This window comes from Erinaceus europaeus, chromosome 12 (assembly GCF_950295315.1).
Source record: "Erinaceus europaeus chromosome 12, mEriEur2.1, whole genome shotgun sequence".
In the NCBI taxonomy this organism is placed as follows: Eukaryota; Metazoa; Chordata; class Mammalia; order Eulipotyphla; family Erinaceidae; genus Erinaceus; species Erinaceus europaeus.
This window is the reverse complement of record NC_080173.1, coordinates 95,850,125-95,866,563: the sequence shown is the minus strand read 5'-3', so window position 1 is coordinate 95,866,563 and position 16,439 is coordinate 95,850,125. Positions and strand designations below refer to the sequence as shown.

The window sequence follows — 16,439 nt, the reverse complement described above, 5'->3', positions numbered from 1 at the left end:
CGCAAACTGGGAAAAGACTACAGACTTTAGCAGTAAGACACATCCATCAGAGCCACGGCCCGCGAGCGTTCTTCACGCCCCAACTGGCCTTAGGAGTCAGGTCTTCTGACCAGGCCCCAGAGCATAGCCAGTAGCCTAGTCCTACGACATGAATGCCCAGCAGTTAGGACAGGGCCTCCCGCCCCCACCCCCCCATAGAAATGCAGGTACCCTCAGGACTCTGTTGCCTTGCTGAAGGTGGGAGACAGCTGGGGGGGTTACTATTGAAGAAACAAGGTACGTGCTGTGTAGCCAGGCAGGCAGCACCAGTGGTAGTCCACTAGACTGTCAAACCCAAGATTCTAAAGTCCCAAGTTCAATCCCTGGTACTATAACACACTGCCAGAATTCCACGGGCCATAAACCAGAGATGAACAGTGCTCTGTTCCCTCCCTCTCTGTTCCTCTTACTAAATCAATTTTTGTAATGCTCTGGGTGAGGGTTAAAGATACTAAGCAGGCTCTCTGACTTCTCTTTACTTGGCAGGCCAGCCGGCCTGTCTAGGGAGAGGGATTCTAACCTGCCCGCCCTTTCCTTCACAGTCTCCTCTTCACCCCATCCCGGCATCCCCTACAAGTCCCCAGTCAGGCCTAGATGGCAGCAACTCTACCCTGTCCGGCAGTGCCAGCAGTGGTGTGTCTTCTCTGAGTGAGAGTAACTTTGGGCACTCCTCAGAGGTCCCACCTCGAACCGACACCATGGACTCCATGCCGAGCCAAGCTTGGACTGCTGACGAAGACCTTGAGCCACCATACCTCCCCGTCCACTACAGCCTCTCCGAGTCTGCCGTCTTGGACTCTCTCAAGGCCCAACCATGCCGAAGCCACTCAGCCCCGGGCTGTGTCATCCCTCAGGACCCCATGGACCCACCTGCTCTGCCCCCTAAGCCCTACCACCCCCGTCTGCCAGCCCTGGAGCATGATGAGGGTGTGCTGCTACGCGAAGAAGCCGAAAGGCCTCGGGGCCTGCACCGTAAGGCCTCGCTGCCTCACGGGAGCATGAAGGAAGAGCAGGCCCGAATGGCCTGGGAGCACGGCCGAGGAGACCAGTGAAGGGCAGGGAGGTGGCTTGGACGCCACCATCAGTGAGCAGCTTGCCCAACCACTTCAGGTCCAAAAAGCAAGTCCCTCCTTCTCCTCCCCAAGAAACCAGAGAGGCCTGGCACTCAGGAGAGAATCACCCCCAAGAGTCTAGTTCTACTGCCCTATTGCCGTGAACTCTTGTGTTGTCATGTACAGAGGCCGCAGCAGCATGAAGGGTTGTGGCTTCTTTTTTTTTTTTTTTATTTCACTTTCTATATTCCCATTTCCATGGGTTTTCCTTTCTTTCCTTTGTGCAGTAGATGCTTTATTCCTCCTGCAGTTCCAGACCACGTGGAGCTATCTGGAGATATTGCACAGGCAGACTTGCTTTACAGCTTTCCAGGACCCAGGGTAGGGGGCCAGGCCCTCCCTCCAGGGTACAGATGCACAGAAGAATGAAAATTGCACTAAGGACTTCTTCTTTTGCTGTGTAGACAGAAGAGCTCATGGTTGTATTCAGGGATTGCAAGAACACAGGTGGACGAGAGGACTACAAGCTATTTTGCACAAATGCCTGCCCACCTGCTCACTCTTCCACCCAGGAGTGTGTGGCTTCGGGCTGGCTGAGCCAACTTGCTAACTGTCATGTGACCTGGTCAGACCGCACGTAGACATTACCAGGTTTCCGTAGGCCAGCCCTGCCTCCTACTCTCTTCATTGCTTTTAATTCTGACCATTGGCTTCCTTCCATTCTCAGTACTCCCCATGCCCTGCAGGAGTCCCCTTGCATCTGCAGAGGTTACCTCCTACCTTCTGGAGCTAGAATGAGCTTGAGCCAGAGGGACAACCTAGCCGCTTTCCTCCCCAAGGTCCAGGAGGCCACGTGTTGAGTGATGATCCGGTACAGAGATGAGGCTGGCGTGTGGCAAGGACCAGAAATCCTCTAACCTTCAGAAGAGGCCAGAAAGCTTGTCATCCAGCTTCCTGAATCAGGGATTTTTCAGCACTACCTCCTAGCAGTGGGGTTGGCTGCCCAGCCAGGCTTCCAAGCACTGAGGACACGCGGTTAAGGTTCAGCAAGTTCCTGGGTCACGAGTGTGGGAAGGAGTTTCTCCTTTTGGAAGCTAAGAGCCAAAAAAGGTTGAATTACCCTCTCCTGGGTAAGCAAGTGCAGAGGCCCCACTCCAGGCCCATGGGGACCAGCACTCAGGGTTCAGGGCAGGCAGAGGGGCAGTTTCTCCAGCCTCTCTAGTCTGTTGGGCAGAGTGCAGTGGTATCTTTATAGGAAAGTCGTTCAGGTCAGGGCACTGATTTTCCTCGAGTTATTACTTAGGGTGGGTTGGTCATAGTATTTTACCAGGGTGCTTCTTCTAAGTTACTTTTTCAAATCTACGGATTTCTTTCATGCTTGAGTTAACAACTTCGATGGTTACAAGGCTGCCTTCTCCTTGTTGAGCTGGCATGTTTGCCCCTAGATCCTCTTCTGCTGACCTTTATGGCTGGCATTGCCCCCTGCCCCTCCCCCATGGGCCCTCCTTCCAGACAGAAAAGGACTCAGCGGGGTTTGTTTCTCTTGTAAACAAATGCCAGCTTGTCAGCTTGTTAGCTCGAACACCAGTGAGTAACCTGTTAAGACTGAAGAGTGTGTATCAGTGGCTCCTGATGCCCTAAGGTGGCCTCATGTAGTGTTGGGGGGGGGGCACAGTTGGGAGCCCTGCACCTCCAGACTGAAGGCCGGAGCCACCTGGTGCTTAGCGGGATTAGAGGGTGGGGCTAGCTTTGGATTTGATTCCTAGGTGGGAGGGGATCTTTAGCTTATAGGACACTTCTGAATCAATTCCTGGACAAGGCAGTCGTCACATAACATCACCCACCTTCTCCACTTGTGGCCTGGGAGGGCGGGTCTCCCTGGCCTTGCTTTATTTTATGCAAGATGAGACGCCTTTGGGATTTCGCTCTCCATTTTCCCTAACTGGATAAAAAGAAACTCCCTTTTGTTGGAGAATCAGCCAGTCTAAGGGGAAGTGGGAGGCCAGAGATGAGAATCCTTTGAAGATTGTGAAACACTGACTTTCATCCTCTCAAGCTTCTTTGTAAATACCTATTTGAATGCTGTGTATTTGTACAGGAATTTGAGCAAAAAATGTATAGAGTGTGATGTCCAATTGGTATTCAGCCCTATAAATGTGTCTTTAACCTCTGGCATTCTGCGCTTATTTAAAATAAGAAAACTTCTAACCATTTCGTTTGTGTATTTATGTTAAAAAGAAAAAAGAGGTGATTTAAAAAAAAACGATCTTACCTGTACCAGAAAGCAAAGTCGAAAGAAAGAAATTTGTACCAGTGTCCCAAGAGGTATGTTACTGTATATATTGTGGTAGCATGTTCTAAATCCAACAAATAATGTGAATTTTAGATGTAAATATCTGCCACTTGATTTCCCCTCCCCGACTCCCTTGACTGCTGTGATGTGAACATTAAAGATGAATACCTGATACCGACCCACTGAATTCACTGAATGGGGGCCACACGAGTGCCCACTGCCCAACCCCAGCCCCTGGGCCCCGAGCTCTTTGGGCGCCCACAGACATCTCCTGTCCCGGGCAGCCAGGTCTTGCATCTGGAAGGCAGGCAGCAAAGAGCTCGGCCAGGAGACGGGCGCCCGCGGCTGGAGCAGGAGCGAGGAAGCAGGAGGCTGCAGGCCGCCGCAACTTGGAGGCAACGAAGAGGCCTTCCAGGGGCAGACGACAAAAGCCCCGTGGGAGAATGGCTCTGGTCCTAATTCCTGAAGCCAGACGCCCAGCTCTGCCCAGCAACCCCTCCCTGAGGAAGCCCTTCTGACGGGAGGTGCCCCGGCCAGGCCTGTCCGCCCTTGCAGGTGTCCTCCCGTCAGGCGCCAGTCACGCGGTGAGCACGTCCGCGAGCGCCTAGGCTGTTGGGGACACTCGGAGTCGGCGGGCCTCAGGCGCCAAGGCTCGGCAGCCGCTCCCCAGACCGACGGACCAAGCGGCTGCCGACCCGAGCGAGCCTGGCCGGCGATCGGCCGGCCGCTCCGCAAGCCCTGCAGGGTCGCGGCGGACTCCGGGAGCCCAGGCCCGCGCAGCAGTGGGCGCCCCGAGCGGGGAGTGCGCGGGCTTTCTCGCTCGGGTGGGTGCCGGCAGGGGCCGATCGGCAGGCGTGGGGGGGCGGCGGCGGCGGCGGCGGCGGCACCCCGCTCCTTCCCGCGGCCAGCGGCCAGCGGCCAGCGCGAGCCCGCCGCCCCTCCCCAAGATGGCACCTCGGCCGCTTCCGCCGCCTCCACGAGCGCTTCCGGCGGACTGACCTGGTTCAATCAGTGGCCGACAGCTGTCGAGGGCCACGGGCGGGCCGAGGCACCAGCCAATGGGGGAGAGCGGCGTGGAGCCGCTCGGCTGGGCCCGGGGCGTGTGGACCAATGGGGACCGGCGAGCGGGCGGGCTTCGGGGGCCTCCCGCCAATGGGGAGCCGCGGCGCGCGGCCGGGACCTGGAAGCGGCGCGGCGCGGCGCGGCGGGCGCGGCGGGCGCGGCGCAGTCGGACGGCGGCCGGCGGCCGAGCGGGAGGATGTGGGCTGCGCGCGGGCTGGCGGTGGCGGTGGCGCTGGCTCTGAGCGTGCTGCCTGGCGGCCGGGCGCTGCGACCCGGCGACTGCGAAGGTGCGGCGGGGCCGGGGTCCGCGCGCCGAGGGCGGCGATCGGCCCTACCGGCCCCCTGAGCTGAGGGCCGGGGCTGGATCGGGCTGGGGCGGCAGGCCTAGGAGACGCCGAGACGCCGTCCCGCCGGGGAAAGTTGGCCCTGGTCGCGCTGGGACGTTGCCCCGAGGCCGACGTGACGCCCGAGCCCCCCGCACCCGGCACCCGGCGGCCTGAGGCCTGAGGCGGCGTGTCTGGAGACGGGCGGCCGTCGTCGGACGCGTTCGTTTCTGGGGTCGCGGGGAGCCCGTCGCAAGGACGCGCTTGTTCTCGGCGGGGAGGAGCCGCCGTGGGTCGCGGGGCCCGGGGCGTGCGGGGGACCCCCGCGAACGCCGCCGACGGAGAGGCGCCCCCGCCCCGGCCCCCTAGCGCCTCCCCGGCGTCGCTGAGCGCCCCCCTCTCTTTGCAGTTTGCGTCTCCTACCTGGGCAGGTTCTACCAGGCCCTCAGGGACGGAGATGTCGCCTTCACGCCGGCCGCCATTGAGACGGAGCTGGTGACGTTCTGCCGGGACGCGCGGGGCAAGGAGAACCGCCTGGTGAGTCGGGAGCCGGCCGCCCCGCATCTCTCTCAGAAAGTTTTCAAAAACTCAAAAGACAAAGGGTCCCGTGGTCCGGGGGGTGGCACAGTGGGCAGCGGCTGGACCCTCAGGCGTGGGGCCCCCCGAGTTGCATCCCCGGCAGCACAGGCACCAGAGCGGTGTCCGGCGCTTCCTGTCGCCTCGCCTCGCCGCCTCAGGAGTAAGTCAACAGATGCGCTGCGCTGCGCTGCGGACGAGGCTTCCGGCCCCGGGTCCCTCCGCCCGCGGGGGGAAGCTCTGCGGGTGCTGAAGCAGGGCTGCGGGGGCTCTGCCACGCCCTTCCCTCTCGGTCTCCAGCAAATAACTTTGTTTCTTTCATATCCACGTATTTATTTTCCCTTTTGTTACCCTTGTTTTAGTTATTATTGCTGCTGCTGCTGCTGCTGTCGTCGTTGTTGGACAGGACAGAGAGACATGGAGAGAGGAGGGGAAGACAGAGAGGGGGAGAGACAGACAGACACCTGCAGACCTGCCTCACCCCCTGTGAAGCGACTCCCCTGCAGGTGGGGAGCCGGGGTTCGAACCGGGATCCTTACGCCGGTCCTTGTGCTTTGCGCCACATGTGCGCTTAACCCGCTGCGCTACCGCCCGACTCCCTATTTTTTAAGTTTTAAAATATATTTATTTGTTTTCCCTTTTGTTGCCCTTTTTTTTAATTGTTGTTGTAGTTACTATTGTTGTTGTTATTAATATCATCGTCATTAGATAGGAAAGAAATAGGAGAGAGGAGGGGAAGACAGAGAGGGGGAGAGACAGACAGACACCCGCAGACCTGCTTCACCGCCCGTGAAGCGACTCCCCTGCAGGCGGGGAGCCGGGGGCTCGAACCGGGATCCTCACGCCGGTCCCGGCACTTCGCGCCACCCGCGCTTACCCGCGACTCCCAGTAAATAAATTCTTGAGGAGGAAAGCAGGGCCCTGGTGGAGGAAGGGGACCCTCGGCGGGGATCGCAGCAGCCAGGCGAGCAGTGGAGGGTCCTGGGGCGGCCCCGATTGCGCGGCTGGCGGGAGACTCAGACTCTGCAGCCAGACGGGCGGCACCGACCGGCACTGACCGACCCCGACCGACCGACCGCCGGTGCAGACAGGGCCTGGGGCAGCGAGGCCCCGGCGGAGGCGGCGAGGCCGTGAGATGTCCGCGCCTTCTCGCCGCAGTGCTACTACATCGGCGCCACCGAGGACGCGGCTACCAAGATCATCAATGAGGTGGCGAAGCCCCTGGCCCACCACATCCCTGTGGAGAAGATCTGCGAGAAGCTCAAGAAGAAGGACAGCCAGATCTGTGAGCTGAAGTATGGTGAGTGCCGCGGCCTCCTCTGCTTCCCCTCTCCTTGGCTCGCTGCCGCCCCCCCACCTCTGCTGGCCATCTTTCCCCTCCTCTTTGCACCCCTTATCTGCCGGGACAGAGAAAACCTGAGGGAGGGGAGGAGATAGGGATAGAGGACGGCTCCTCTAGCCCCGCTTCACTGCTCGTGAAGCTTCTGCCCGGCGGGGTGGGGGCAGGCAGGACCCTCGCACACGGTAGGTAACACGGCGCTCCACCCTGTGTGCCACCACCCAGCCGCCATCCCTAATGGTTTCTGTATCATGGTGAGGGGTGCGGACCCGACTTGTAAAAGTAACATCTCAGCCCACTGAGGGGGTAAGATCTAGCCCAGAGGGCAGCTGGTGGGAAACATTCCAGGCCGAGCAGAAATGCTGAGACAGTCGGGTAGGCAGGTCACAGAGGTCCTGTGCGGGCTGCTAAGGGTTTGGTTTTTAATCTGACAAAGTTAGAAATAGTCATTTTTGAACAGAAAAAGATTGTGGGCCGACTTGAGTTCTCTAACTCAAGCCAGACTCGGTCTGGCTACAGTTTCTGAAAACCCAGTGGTCTTTATTATTTTATAAAGGCCTATTGTGTTCAAGCCCAGCCCCCACAGCATTGAGGGAAACTTCGGTGTGGTGGTCTGTTTCACTCTCTATCAAAATTAAGTGTCCAGATGGCCAAGTCCGGGAGTCATGAATGCTGCACATCTTGCTGACTAGGTCTCAAACAGTCCCAGTTTTCCAAAAGACCCTTTCTGTAAAATTAAACAATGACTTGAGGTCCGTGGGACAGTTGTTTTAAGTTTTCTCTGGTCACGAATGGTCATAGAGAAAAGTCCTGGGGCTGAGTCATGGTGCACCTGTTAGAAAGCACATATTACAATACTCAGGGACCCAGGTTCAAGGCTCTGGTCCCCACCTGCAGGTGGGAAAGCTTTCATGTGTGTGAAGCAGTGCTACTGGTTCCTCCCTCCCCTCTTAATTTCTCTCGACTCTGTCCCAAATAAATGAGAGAGAGTCCTGGGTCAAGTGCCTAATTAGGGCCTGCTCTGTCACCAGCCACCTCTACCTTGAATATTTAGAGGAGACACTTGGGAGAATAAGAGGCATTGGTCCTGTGCAGGTGACATGGTCGGCATCCCTGTTTCTGGCAGCAAAAGACCGGCCCTTCTGGTAGAGGGCTTTGGGCCAGTCCCCCCCTTTTTACTTATTTATTTTTGCCTCCAGGATTATCGCTGAGACTCCATGCCTGCACTATAAATCCACTGCTCCTGGAGGCCAATTTTCCCATTTTTTGTTACCCTTGTTGTTGTCATTATTATTGTTGTCATTGCTGTTGGATAGGACAGAGAGAAATTGAGAGATGGGGAGAGAGAGAGAGAGACACTTGCAGACCTGCTTCACCAACTGTGAAGCGGCCCCCCCTGCTGGTGGGGGGAGGGGGACAGAGGCTGGAACCGGCATCCTTGCGTCAGTCCTTGCACTTCGGGCCAGGTGCACTGCCGCCCAACTCCCCCAGTTCCCATTACGGGCAGCGAGTGCCAGCACACCTGATGTGTCTGAAAATGTCTCTTCCCCTCCACGGTAATGCTGCTGGTTTCAGAGGGTAGTCTGACTGTCCAGGGGTGACCCACCCCCGGGCTGTTGGGGTTCTGTGATCTCATTACACAGCTGGCTACTCTCCCTGCTCTCTTCTCCAGACAAACAGATCGACTTGAGCACAGTGGACCTGAAGAAACTCCGAGTTAAAGAACTCAAGAAGATTCTGGATGACTGGGGAGAGTCGTGTAAAGGCTGTGCAGAGAAGTCTGACTACATCCGGAAGATCAATGAACTGATGCCTAAATATGCTCCCAAGGCAGCCAGTTCTCGGACTGATTTGTAATCTGTCTGACCCCTGCCGCACCTGAGGGGGAACAGACAGCTCTTCTTTTGAAAACAGCCTTTTGTAATTTATTTTTTAGGTGGGCTCCTGACGATGTCAGGTGTGAAGCCTGGAGTTTTCCTGATGATACTGGCTCCACAGTGCCCCCATGGGGGGATTTGCTTGTTCTGTTGCTGGTTTACTCTAGGACTTCAAAGTGTGTCTGGGATTTTTTTTATTAAAGGAAGAAAAATTTTAGCTGTCTTTGAAGAATTAAAAGTGAAAACTGAAAGAGTTTTACTCCTCATGAAGATCCCACAAGCTAATGCTTTCTAGCCTACAAAGTGGCATCAAGGCTGCTCACACCTGTCCCTTCAACTACCGAAGCTAAAATTACAGGGTGGGATGTGCTGAGGGACAGTGGGTTGTATAGGACTGGAGGGCAACCCGGGGAGAGGAGAGGTGGGAGACTGGGCCTTGGCATCCTCACCCCTCTCGCTGTCTTCCCGACATGGGAAGGGAGAGGCCACATGGCTGCTAGACACCCCGCCGGGGTCTTACACCCGTGGAAGAGGCTTAGCCTGAGACTGGTACTGAACTTGGCACTGCCCGGTCCTGGCCCTCTGTGTGTCCATTTGAGTCTGTATCTAGTGTTAGTCCCAAGCCTCTGAACCTTCACTGGGTCTTGGCAGGACCTGGTAGGGGTCATTTGCACAGTCGGCCAAAAGCTTTCTTGCCTTTGTTTATACAAGATGAGTGACAGGTGAGGTACATGCTGCCAGAGTCTGCCTTTTGTGGGTTTTTTTTTTTTTAGTTAGATGGTGAAGTTGGTGCTTAGGAAACCCAGTTGTCAGCATGAGTTATGTCTCCATGGAAACACCTGCACGGGAACAGAGAGACCAAGAAACTGCTCTCTGAGGCATTGGTGGTCAAGCCTCAGGTAACACTGATGCAAAGCCCAAGTGTTCTTATATTTTTATTTATTTATTGGAGAGCGCCAGAAATCAAGAAGAAAGGACAAGTAGAAAGGGAGAGACATACCTGCGACACACTGCTTTACCACTCACAAAGGTTTCTCCCTGCAGATGGGGGCTGGGGGCTCGAACCTGGGTCCTCACACACTGTAACTGCTCAACCAGGTGCGCCACCACCCGGCTTCCCAAATTTTCCTTGAAGAGAGTCTTGAACATACAACTGTGGGGCCAGTTGACAAGCTTGGCAGCGGCAATCCCACATTTTGTGCCTCTGCAGCTTCACATCTGAAAGGAAAGAAGGCTGGGTTACTTGTCAGGCCAAGAATTCCCTGTTAGGGGAGTTGGGTGAGCTGTTAAAATCGCCACAGGCAGTGTCCTGAGCTTCCGAATGATAGTGCAAAATCCACGGCTGGAACCAGAAATCAAACTAAGCCCACTGTTGCCTTTGTTCCCACGGCCTCCGGGAAGCAGGAAAGCAGCCCAACTACTCCAGGGCCGATCCCCCAACCGAGACTGTCTGACAACTACACCTCCTGGAAGCACACTTGTTCAAGAGGGAGGCCTTAGATGTTAGAGGTGTTTCCCCAGCTGCTGTCTTCGGTTATGGGGGCAGGGGAGCGCTGAAGTTAAGACGGCTCGAGCAAATCGAGGATGATCAATTCCCAGGGGACCCAGGCGCTGGAGCAGGAGGGCACTGGTCAGCCTACGCATAGCTGCAGGGCGGCCTCTGCGCTCACAGAACTGCAGTTTTCCTCGGGTTTTCTCTGCCTGTGCCTAGACGGTTCTCGCCCTTTTGCGACGCTCAGGAGCCATTCTGGGCGAATGTGAACGCAGGACCCTCAAAGGTGGGCCGAGGGAGAGGGGTGCTTCCGTCCGCAGGGTTGGCGTTCCTGAACCCCGAGACACACGGTGACGCGGTGAAGAGGCTGTGAAGACTGGAGGCCGGGGCTCAGCCGGCGCACAGGCAAGTTGCGGCTCCGGCTCCACTTGGAGCCAGCGGACACCTACCCGCAGCCCCGCCCCCGCCCAGGCTGGAGCCGGAAACGCCGTCTCTGCGCCCGCCGCAAGGTGGCGCCAGAGCCTCGCCGGAGCGCGCCGCGGGTCACGTGGCACGGGGGCGGCGCAGGCCGATGGCGTAACACTCGGCGCAGCTCTCGCCCCGCCCACGCCGGGTCACGTGGCACCGCCGGGCGCCGTCTGATAACGCGACGCCCAGCCCCAGGGCGCCGCTCCCGCCCCGCCCCGCCCCGCCCCGCCGCCACCGCCGCGCCGAGTCCTTTTGTCCAAGATGGCGGCGCCGGGGGCGCTGCCTCCTCGGCCGCCGCTGCCGCCGCCGCCGCTGTGAAGGGCCCGCGGGCCGCCCGCCCGCCCGCCGCGCCGCGCCATGAAGAGGCAGAGCGAGCGAGACTCCAGCCCGAGCGGGCGCGGCTCGTCCTCGTCGGCCAAGCGGCCGCGGGAGCGCGAACGGGAGGCGGAGGCGGGCGGGCGGCGGGCGGCGCACAAGGCCTCGGGCGGCGCCAAGCACCCGGTCCCGACGCGGACCCGCGACAAGCCCCGCGGCAGCGGCGGCGGCGGCGGCGGACACCGCGACGGACGCGGCGCGGGGGACGCGAACCATCGGGCGAGCGGCGGCCGCTCCTCCGCCTCGGGCGCCGGCGGCGGGGGGCGCGGGGCCAAGGCCTCGGGGGACCCGGGGGTCTCGGGCGCGTCGCCCCGGGCGTCCCCCCTGCCGCCGCCGCCGCCGCCGCCGCCGCCGCCGCCCGGAGCCGAGTCCGCCGGGCCCGGCTCGTCGGCCGCCGCCCCCGAGTACAAGACGCTGCTCATCAGCAGCCTGAGCCCCGCGCTGCCCGCCGAGCACCTGGAGGACCGGCTCTTCCACCAGTTCAAGCGCTTCGGCGACATCAGCCTGCGCCTGTCGCACACGCCCGAGCTGGGCCGGGTGGCCTACGTCAACTTCCGGCACCCACAGGACGCGCGCGAGGCGCGGCAGCACGCGCTGGCCCGGCAGCTGCTGCTGTACGACCGGCCGCTCAAGGTGGAGCCCGTGTACCTGCGCGGCGGCGGCGGCGGCGGCGGCCGCAGGAGCAGCAGCAGCGCCGCCACCTCCACGCCGCCGCCCGGGCCGCCCGCGCCCGCCGAGCCGCTGGGCTACCTGCCGCTGCACGGCGGCTACCCGTACAAGCAGCGCTCGCTGTCCCCGGTGGCCGCCCCGCCGCTGCGCGAGCCCCGCGCCCGCCACGCCGCCGCCGCCGCCTTCGCCCTGGACGCCGCGGCCGCCGCCGCCGTGGGGCTGTCCCGGGAGCGCGCCCTCGACTACTACGGGCTGTACGACGAGCGCGGGCGGCCCTACGCCTACCCGGCCGTGGGCGACGACGACCTGATGCCCGAGGACGACCAGCGCGCCACGCGCAACCTGTTCATCGGGAACCTGGACCACGGCGTGTCGGAGCTGGAGCTGCGCCGCGCCTTCGAGAAGTACGGCATCATCGAGGAGGTGGTCATCAAGCGGCCGGCCCGCGGCCAGGGCGGCGCCTACGCCTTCCTCAAGTTCCAGAACCTGGACATGGCGCACCGGGCCAAGGTGGCCATGTCGGGGCGGGTGGTGGGCCGCAACCCCATCAAGATCGGCTACGGCAAGGCCAACCCCACCACCCGCCTCTGGGTGGGCGGCCTGGGGCCCAACACCTCTCTGGCCGCGCTGGCCCGCGAGTTTGACCGCTTCGGCAGCATCCGCACCATCGACCACGTCAAGGGGGACAGCTTCGCCTACATCCAGTACGAGAGCCTGGACGCGGCCCAGGCCGCCTGCGCCAAGATGCGGGGCTTCCCCCTGGGCGGCCCGGACCGCCGGCTGCGGGTGGACTTCGCCAAGGCGGAGGAGGCGCGCTACCCGCAGCAGTACCAGCCCGCGCCGCTGCCCCTGCACTACGAGCTCCTCGCCGACGGCTACGTGCGGCACCGCGGCCTGGACGCCGACCTGCGCGTGCGGGACCGGACCCCCCCGCACCTCCTGTACTCGGACCGGGACCGGACCTTCCTGGAGGGCGACTGGGCCAGCCCCGCCAAGAGCTCGGAGCGCCGCAACAGCCTGGAGGGCTACACCCGCTCGGTGCGCAGCAGGAGCGGCGAGCGCTGGGCAGACGCGGAGCGGGGGCTGCCCAAGGCCTGGGACGAGCGGCGCAAGCGCAGGAGCCTGTCCAGCGAGCGCGGGCGGGCCGCCCACTCCCCCTACGAGGAGCGGAGCAGGACCAAGGGCGGTGGGCAGCAGGCCGACAGGGGCTGTGACCGCACCCCTGAACGCAGCCGCAAGGAGAACCACGCGGGCGAAGGGACCAAGGACGCGGGCAGCAACTCCCTCGGCAACAGCAGGCACGGGGCCGAGGAGCGGAGCCATCACCACCACCACGAGGCCCCCGACTCTTCCCACGGGAAGAAGACCCGGGACAGCGAGCGCAATCATCGGACCACGGAGGCTCAGCCCAAGCCTGTGGAAGAGCCGAAACACGAGACCAAAAAGCTCAAGAATCTTTCCGAGTACGCCCAGACACTGCAGCTGGGCTGGCATGGGCTGCTGGTGTTGAAAAACAGCTGCTTCCCCACGTCTATGCACATGCTGGAGGGAGACCAGGGCGTCCTCAGCGGCCTCCTCAAAGACCACAGCTCCGGGAGCAGGCTGACGCAGCTGAAGATCGCGCAGCGCCTCCGCCTGGACCAGCCCAAGCTCGACGAGGTCACACGGCGCATCAAGCAGGGCAGTCCCGACGGCTACGCCGTGCTGCTGGCCACCCAGGCCGTCCCCGGCGCCTCGGCCGAGGCGATGCCCACGGTGGAGCCCGGCCTGCAGCGGCGGCTTCTCAGGAACCTTGTCTCCTACTTGAAACAGAAGCAGGCCGCGGGGGTGATCAGCCTGCCGGTGGGTGGGTCCAAGGGCAGAGACTGCACGGGCATGCTGTACGCCTTCCCGCCCTGCGACTTTTCCCAGCAGTACCTCCAGGCGGCACTGAGGACACTGGGCAAGCTCGAGGAGGAGCACATGGTGGTCGTGATCGTGAGGGACACTGCGTAGCCCAAACCTGCCTTTTCCATTTCCGTGTGTGTCAGTCCCAGAGCAGTCGGTTTAAGGTCGGACCCTCCACCCTGTCCTTCCCCTCGGTTTGGTTCTCTGCAGGGCGGTTTTGGTTCGTTTGATGGGACCAAGGCCGTGCCCGCCGAGATGAAGTTACTAGATTTGGGGGCTTGTTCTTTTTTTTTTTTCTTTTTTCTACAGCTATGAGAAGGGATTCTTGTCATGTTGGTTTCTAGTGTACAAGGTAACTGTGTTCTGTATGTTTATTTTTTGACTAACTGTATGGAAAGCTGTCAGTAAAGCCTTTGTCAGAGGACAGATTTTTAATCCTGTTCAGAGTCCTAGTTTAATGGAGAACGGAGGACTGGCTTCTCGCTGCATGCCCATAAGTACCCTGCATGCACACGCCCTTTCCCAGCACTGCCAGACCCAAAGGTGGTTCAGTCAGGACCGTGTTCACGCTTGTTCTTAACTCGAGTGGAAGTAGGTGCTTTCAGTTTGGACGCTGGATGGTGCAGTGTCAGCCTGAGCAGAGCCCGTGTGGAAGGGATAATAAGGTTTACGGCCAGTATGAGACTGTGTTTTCCTGTCCTAAAATAATGTGTCTACTAGACAAAGTGCCTCATCCGATGGCCTGTCTGGAAGCAAGAGTCTTGCAGATGTTTAGCCAGAGGAGCAAAGCAACACTGGTCACCAAGGAGTCCTGTCCACAGATACTCGCAGGGAAGACGGCACCTTGTTCAGACTCTGAGGGGCTCTAGAAGCCAGATGCTGGAGGAAAGGGACGGCGTCATGGAAATTAGTCTGAATCCTGGCTCGTCCTTTGGGCCTAAACTGTGGAGTGGGGCCAGTCAGACCACGAGCTGTGAGATGCTACGTTCACGTTTGTGGTGCCGGGTCAGAAAGATGCTTTTGTTAACGGTCCCAAGAGTCAACACTTCTCACCCTGACAGCGCTGGAAAGAGGCCGCTTGCTTCAGTGGGGAAGTGAAGTAGCAGTCAGTGTTGGACAGCGCTCAGCCTTGCTGGGGGTGGGCGGGGCAGGCAGGACAGCGAGGCAGTTAGCAGGCAGCACACACGGCTAGCAGTTCAGCTGCTGGGGAGAATGGGGAGCCAGAGCCATACAGCAGCCATCACCACAAAGCACAGACTAAACACCATTTATTCTTTATATATATTCTTATTTATTATTGGGTAGACAGCTGTTGGGAGAGAGAGACAGACATCTGCAGCCCTGCTCCACCGCTCGTGAAGCTTCCCTCCTACAGGTGGGGACCAGGGGCTTGAACCCAGGTCCTTGTGGACTGTGATGTGTGCGCTTCGCCTTTGTGCCACCGCCTGGCCCCTAATACCACTCGTTCTAACAAATGCTCAGGTGGCAGTCTGTACTCCAAAAGCATCGTTGTGAGGGCTGAGGGACACCCTCCAGTAAGCGAAACGGGTCCCACACAAACCAGCTGCCTCAGGTTCTGTTGGCTGTGCCATCCCCTCGGGCTGCAGGGTGTGGGTGAACGAAGGTGTTCTGAGGTGAAGCTGGGGCCCCAACAATGCAGAGCGCACAAGGCCTCTAAAAGGAAGGTGAAAGGACGCGTCTTCAAGGCCCCAAGGACTGAACAGGCAGGTGCCTGGGGGGAAAGCGGCTCGAAGGGCTTCAGCTGGTGCTCATTAGGACAAGCTTGCTCAGAACAGAACAGAAAACATTAGCACCGGGAAATGGGGAAATGCAAACGCGTCTATTGGCTGTCTGCACTGGAGCTTCTGCCGCAACTACCAGACTGGCGATCTGGCATCTGAGCCAGTCGGCAGGGGCCAGCAGGCCATTGCATTTGATGCTGCCAGCAGCAGCGGGCCTGGTCTTTGGAGCAGTTGGGGTCTCGGCACACCGCAGAGCTTCCTGCAGTTCTCTGATAAGTACCTGGGCTCTAGATCACAGCCGACTTGCCCAGCTAAGTGCAAGGCTAGCTAGTTCTTGGTAGAGAGAGACCCAGAAGACTGCACATTGTGATCACACAGAGACCTGCTGTGACACGTGGCTGGGTAGTCAGTCTGCCTTGTCCTTCCCTCTTCAGAAACGGGGACTTGGTAGCCTCCACAAAGAACTGTAGAGCCCTGGTGAGGAACCACAGCCCAGTGTGTGACCCTGTCTTCCTTGAGCCCCCTTCACAACCCCTTCCTTCCTCCCTCTTCCTTCCTTCCTTCCTTCCTTCCTTCCTTCCTTCCTTCCTTCCTTCCTTCCTGTGGTTCTTAAGACACAGCAGGTTCTGTGAGCTGAGGAGTGCCTCAGCCAGCTCTTGGCAGGGGTCGGGTCCTGCCTGAGGTGTTGCGCTGTGGGTGATGTGGTACTCTCCAGCTTTCTTCCTGAGCCTAGATCTTGAGCCCGGGCAGAGTAAGTGGGCTGATGTTTCCTTAGTCTCTGAGGAACTGTCCTAAGGGTTTGTTGCCAGGCCAACCAGAATTCTGTTTTCCTCCTGGAGGCTGGCTTCCTCACCACCTGAGACACCTGTGGGAGCTCCCAAGAGCTACAGTCCCTAAATATAGTGCCAGATGACTGAAACACAGTGCTTTGGGCACCTGACTTTAACCTGTCCTAGGGCAGTGAGCACTAGCAAAACTTAGCAAGCCACTTAAACCGAGCGCTAGCAGAGCCAAGACTTCTGACAAGCCCACTCTGATGTGCTGATAAGCTGGCTGACAAGCCCTGGGGAGTCTTCTCCCGACCTGTTTATTTCACAGTCAAATGATCCCTTCTTAGCAAAGTCTCTGGCTAGTTAGTACCACTACAACAGAAATCAAGAACTGTTATTCAGGCAGAAATCAAAGGATGAAGGAGACTAGGTTCTATTTATTTGGGGACATTAAAAGGGTGAGTGAAAAGGAGCA

At 59.4% G+C, this 16,439-nt stretch overlaps 3 protein-coding genes across 10 annotated transcripts in view; all 3 read left to right on the top strand.

Annotated features, from left to right (window-relative positions):
• The window catches only part of DOCK3 (dedicator of cytokinesis 3), a 321,851-nt gene extending 318,295 nt beyond the window's left edge, over window positions 1-3,556 (top strand). For all 8 annotated transcript variants that reach the window (XM_060204601.1, XM_060204600.1, XM_060204599.1 and 5 more), the window contains one exon: window positions 582-3,556. In XM_060204601.1, coding sequence (XP_060060584.1) covers window positions 582-1,091 — 510 coding nt within the window. In that variant the 3' untranslated portion in view covers window positions 1,092-3,556. The remainder of the gene's footprint in view (window positions 1-581) is intronic.
• A 1,011-nt stretch (window positions 3,557-4,567) lies between these two features.
• MANF (mesencephalic astrocyte derived neurotrophic factor) lies at window positions 4,568-8,778 on the top strand. Its single transcript, XM_060204589.1, has 4 exons — window positions 4,568-4,733; window positions 5,179-5,306; window positions 6,504-6,645; window positions 8,357-8,778. Exons 1-4 carry the CDS (start codon window positions 4,643-4,645, stop codon window positions 8,539-8,541), a joined length of 546 nt encoding a protein of 181 aa, XP_060060572.1. The 5' UTR covers window positions 4,568-4,642; the 3' UTR covers window positions 8,542-8,778.
• A 1,986-nt stretch (window positions 8,779-10,764) lies between these two features.
• On the top strand, window positions 10,765-13,885 carry RBM15B (RNA binding motif protein 15B). The gene has a single exon (XM_007527297.3). It carries the CDS (start codon window positions 10,879-10,881, stop codon window positions 13,558-13,560), a length of 2,682 nt encoding a protein of 893 aa, XP_007527359.2. The 5' UTR covers window positions 10,765-10,878; the 3' UTR covers window positions 13,561-13,885.
• The last annotated feature ends 2,554 nt before the right edge of the window (window positions 13,886-16,439 follow it).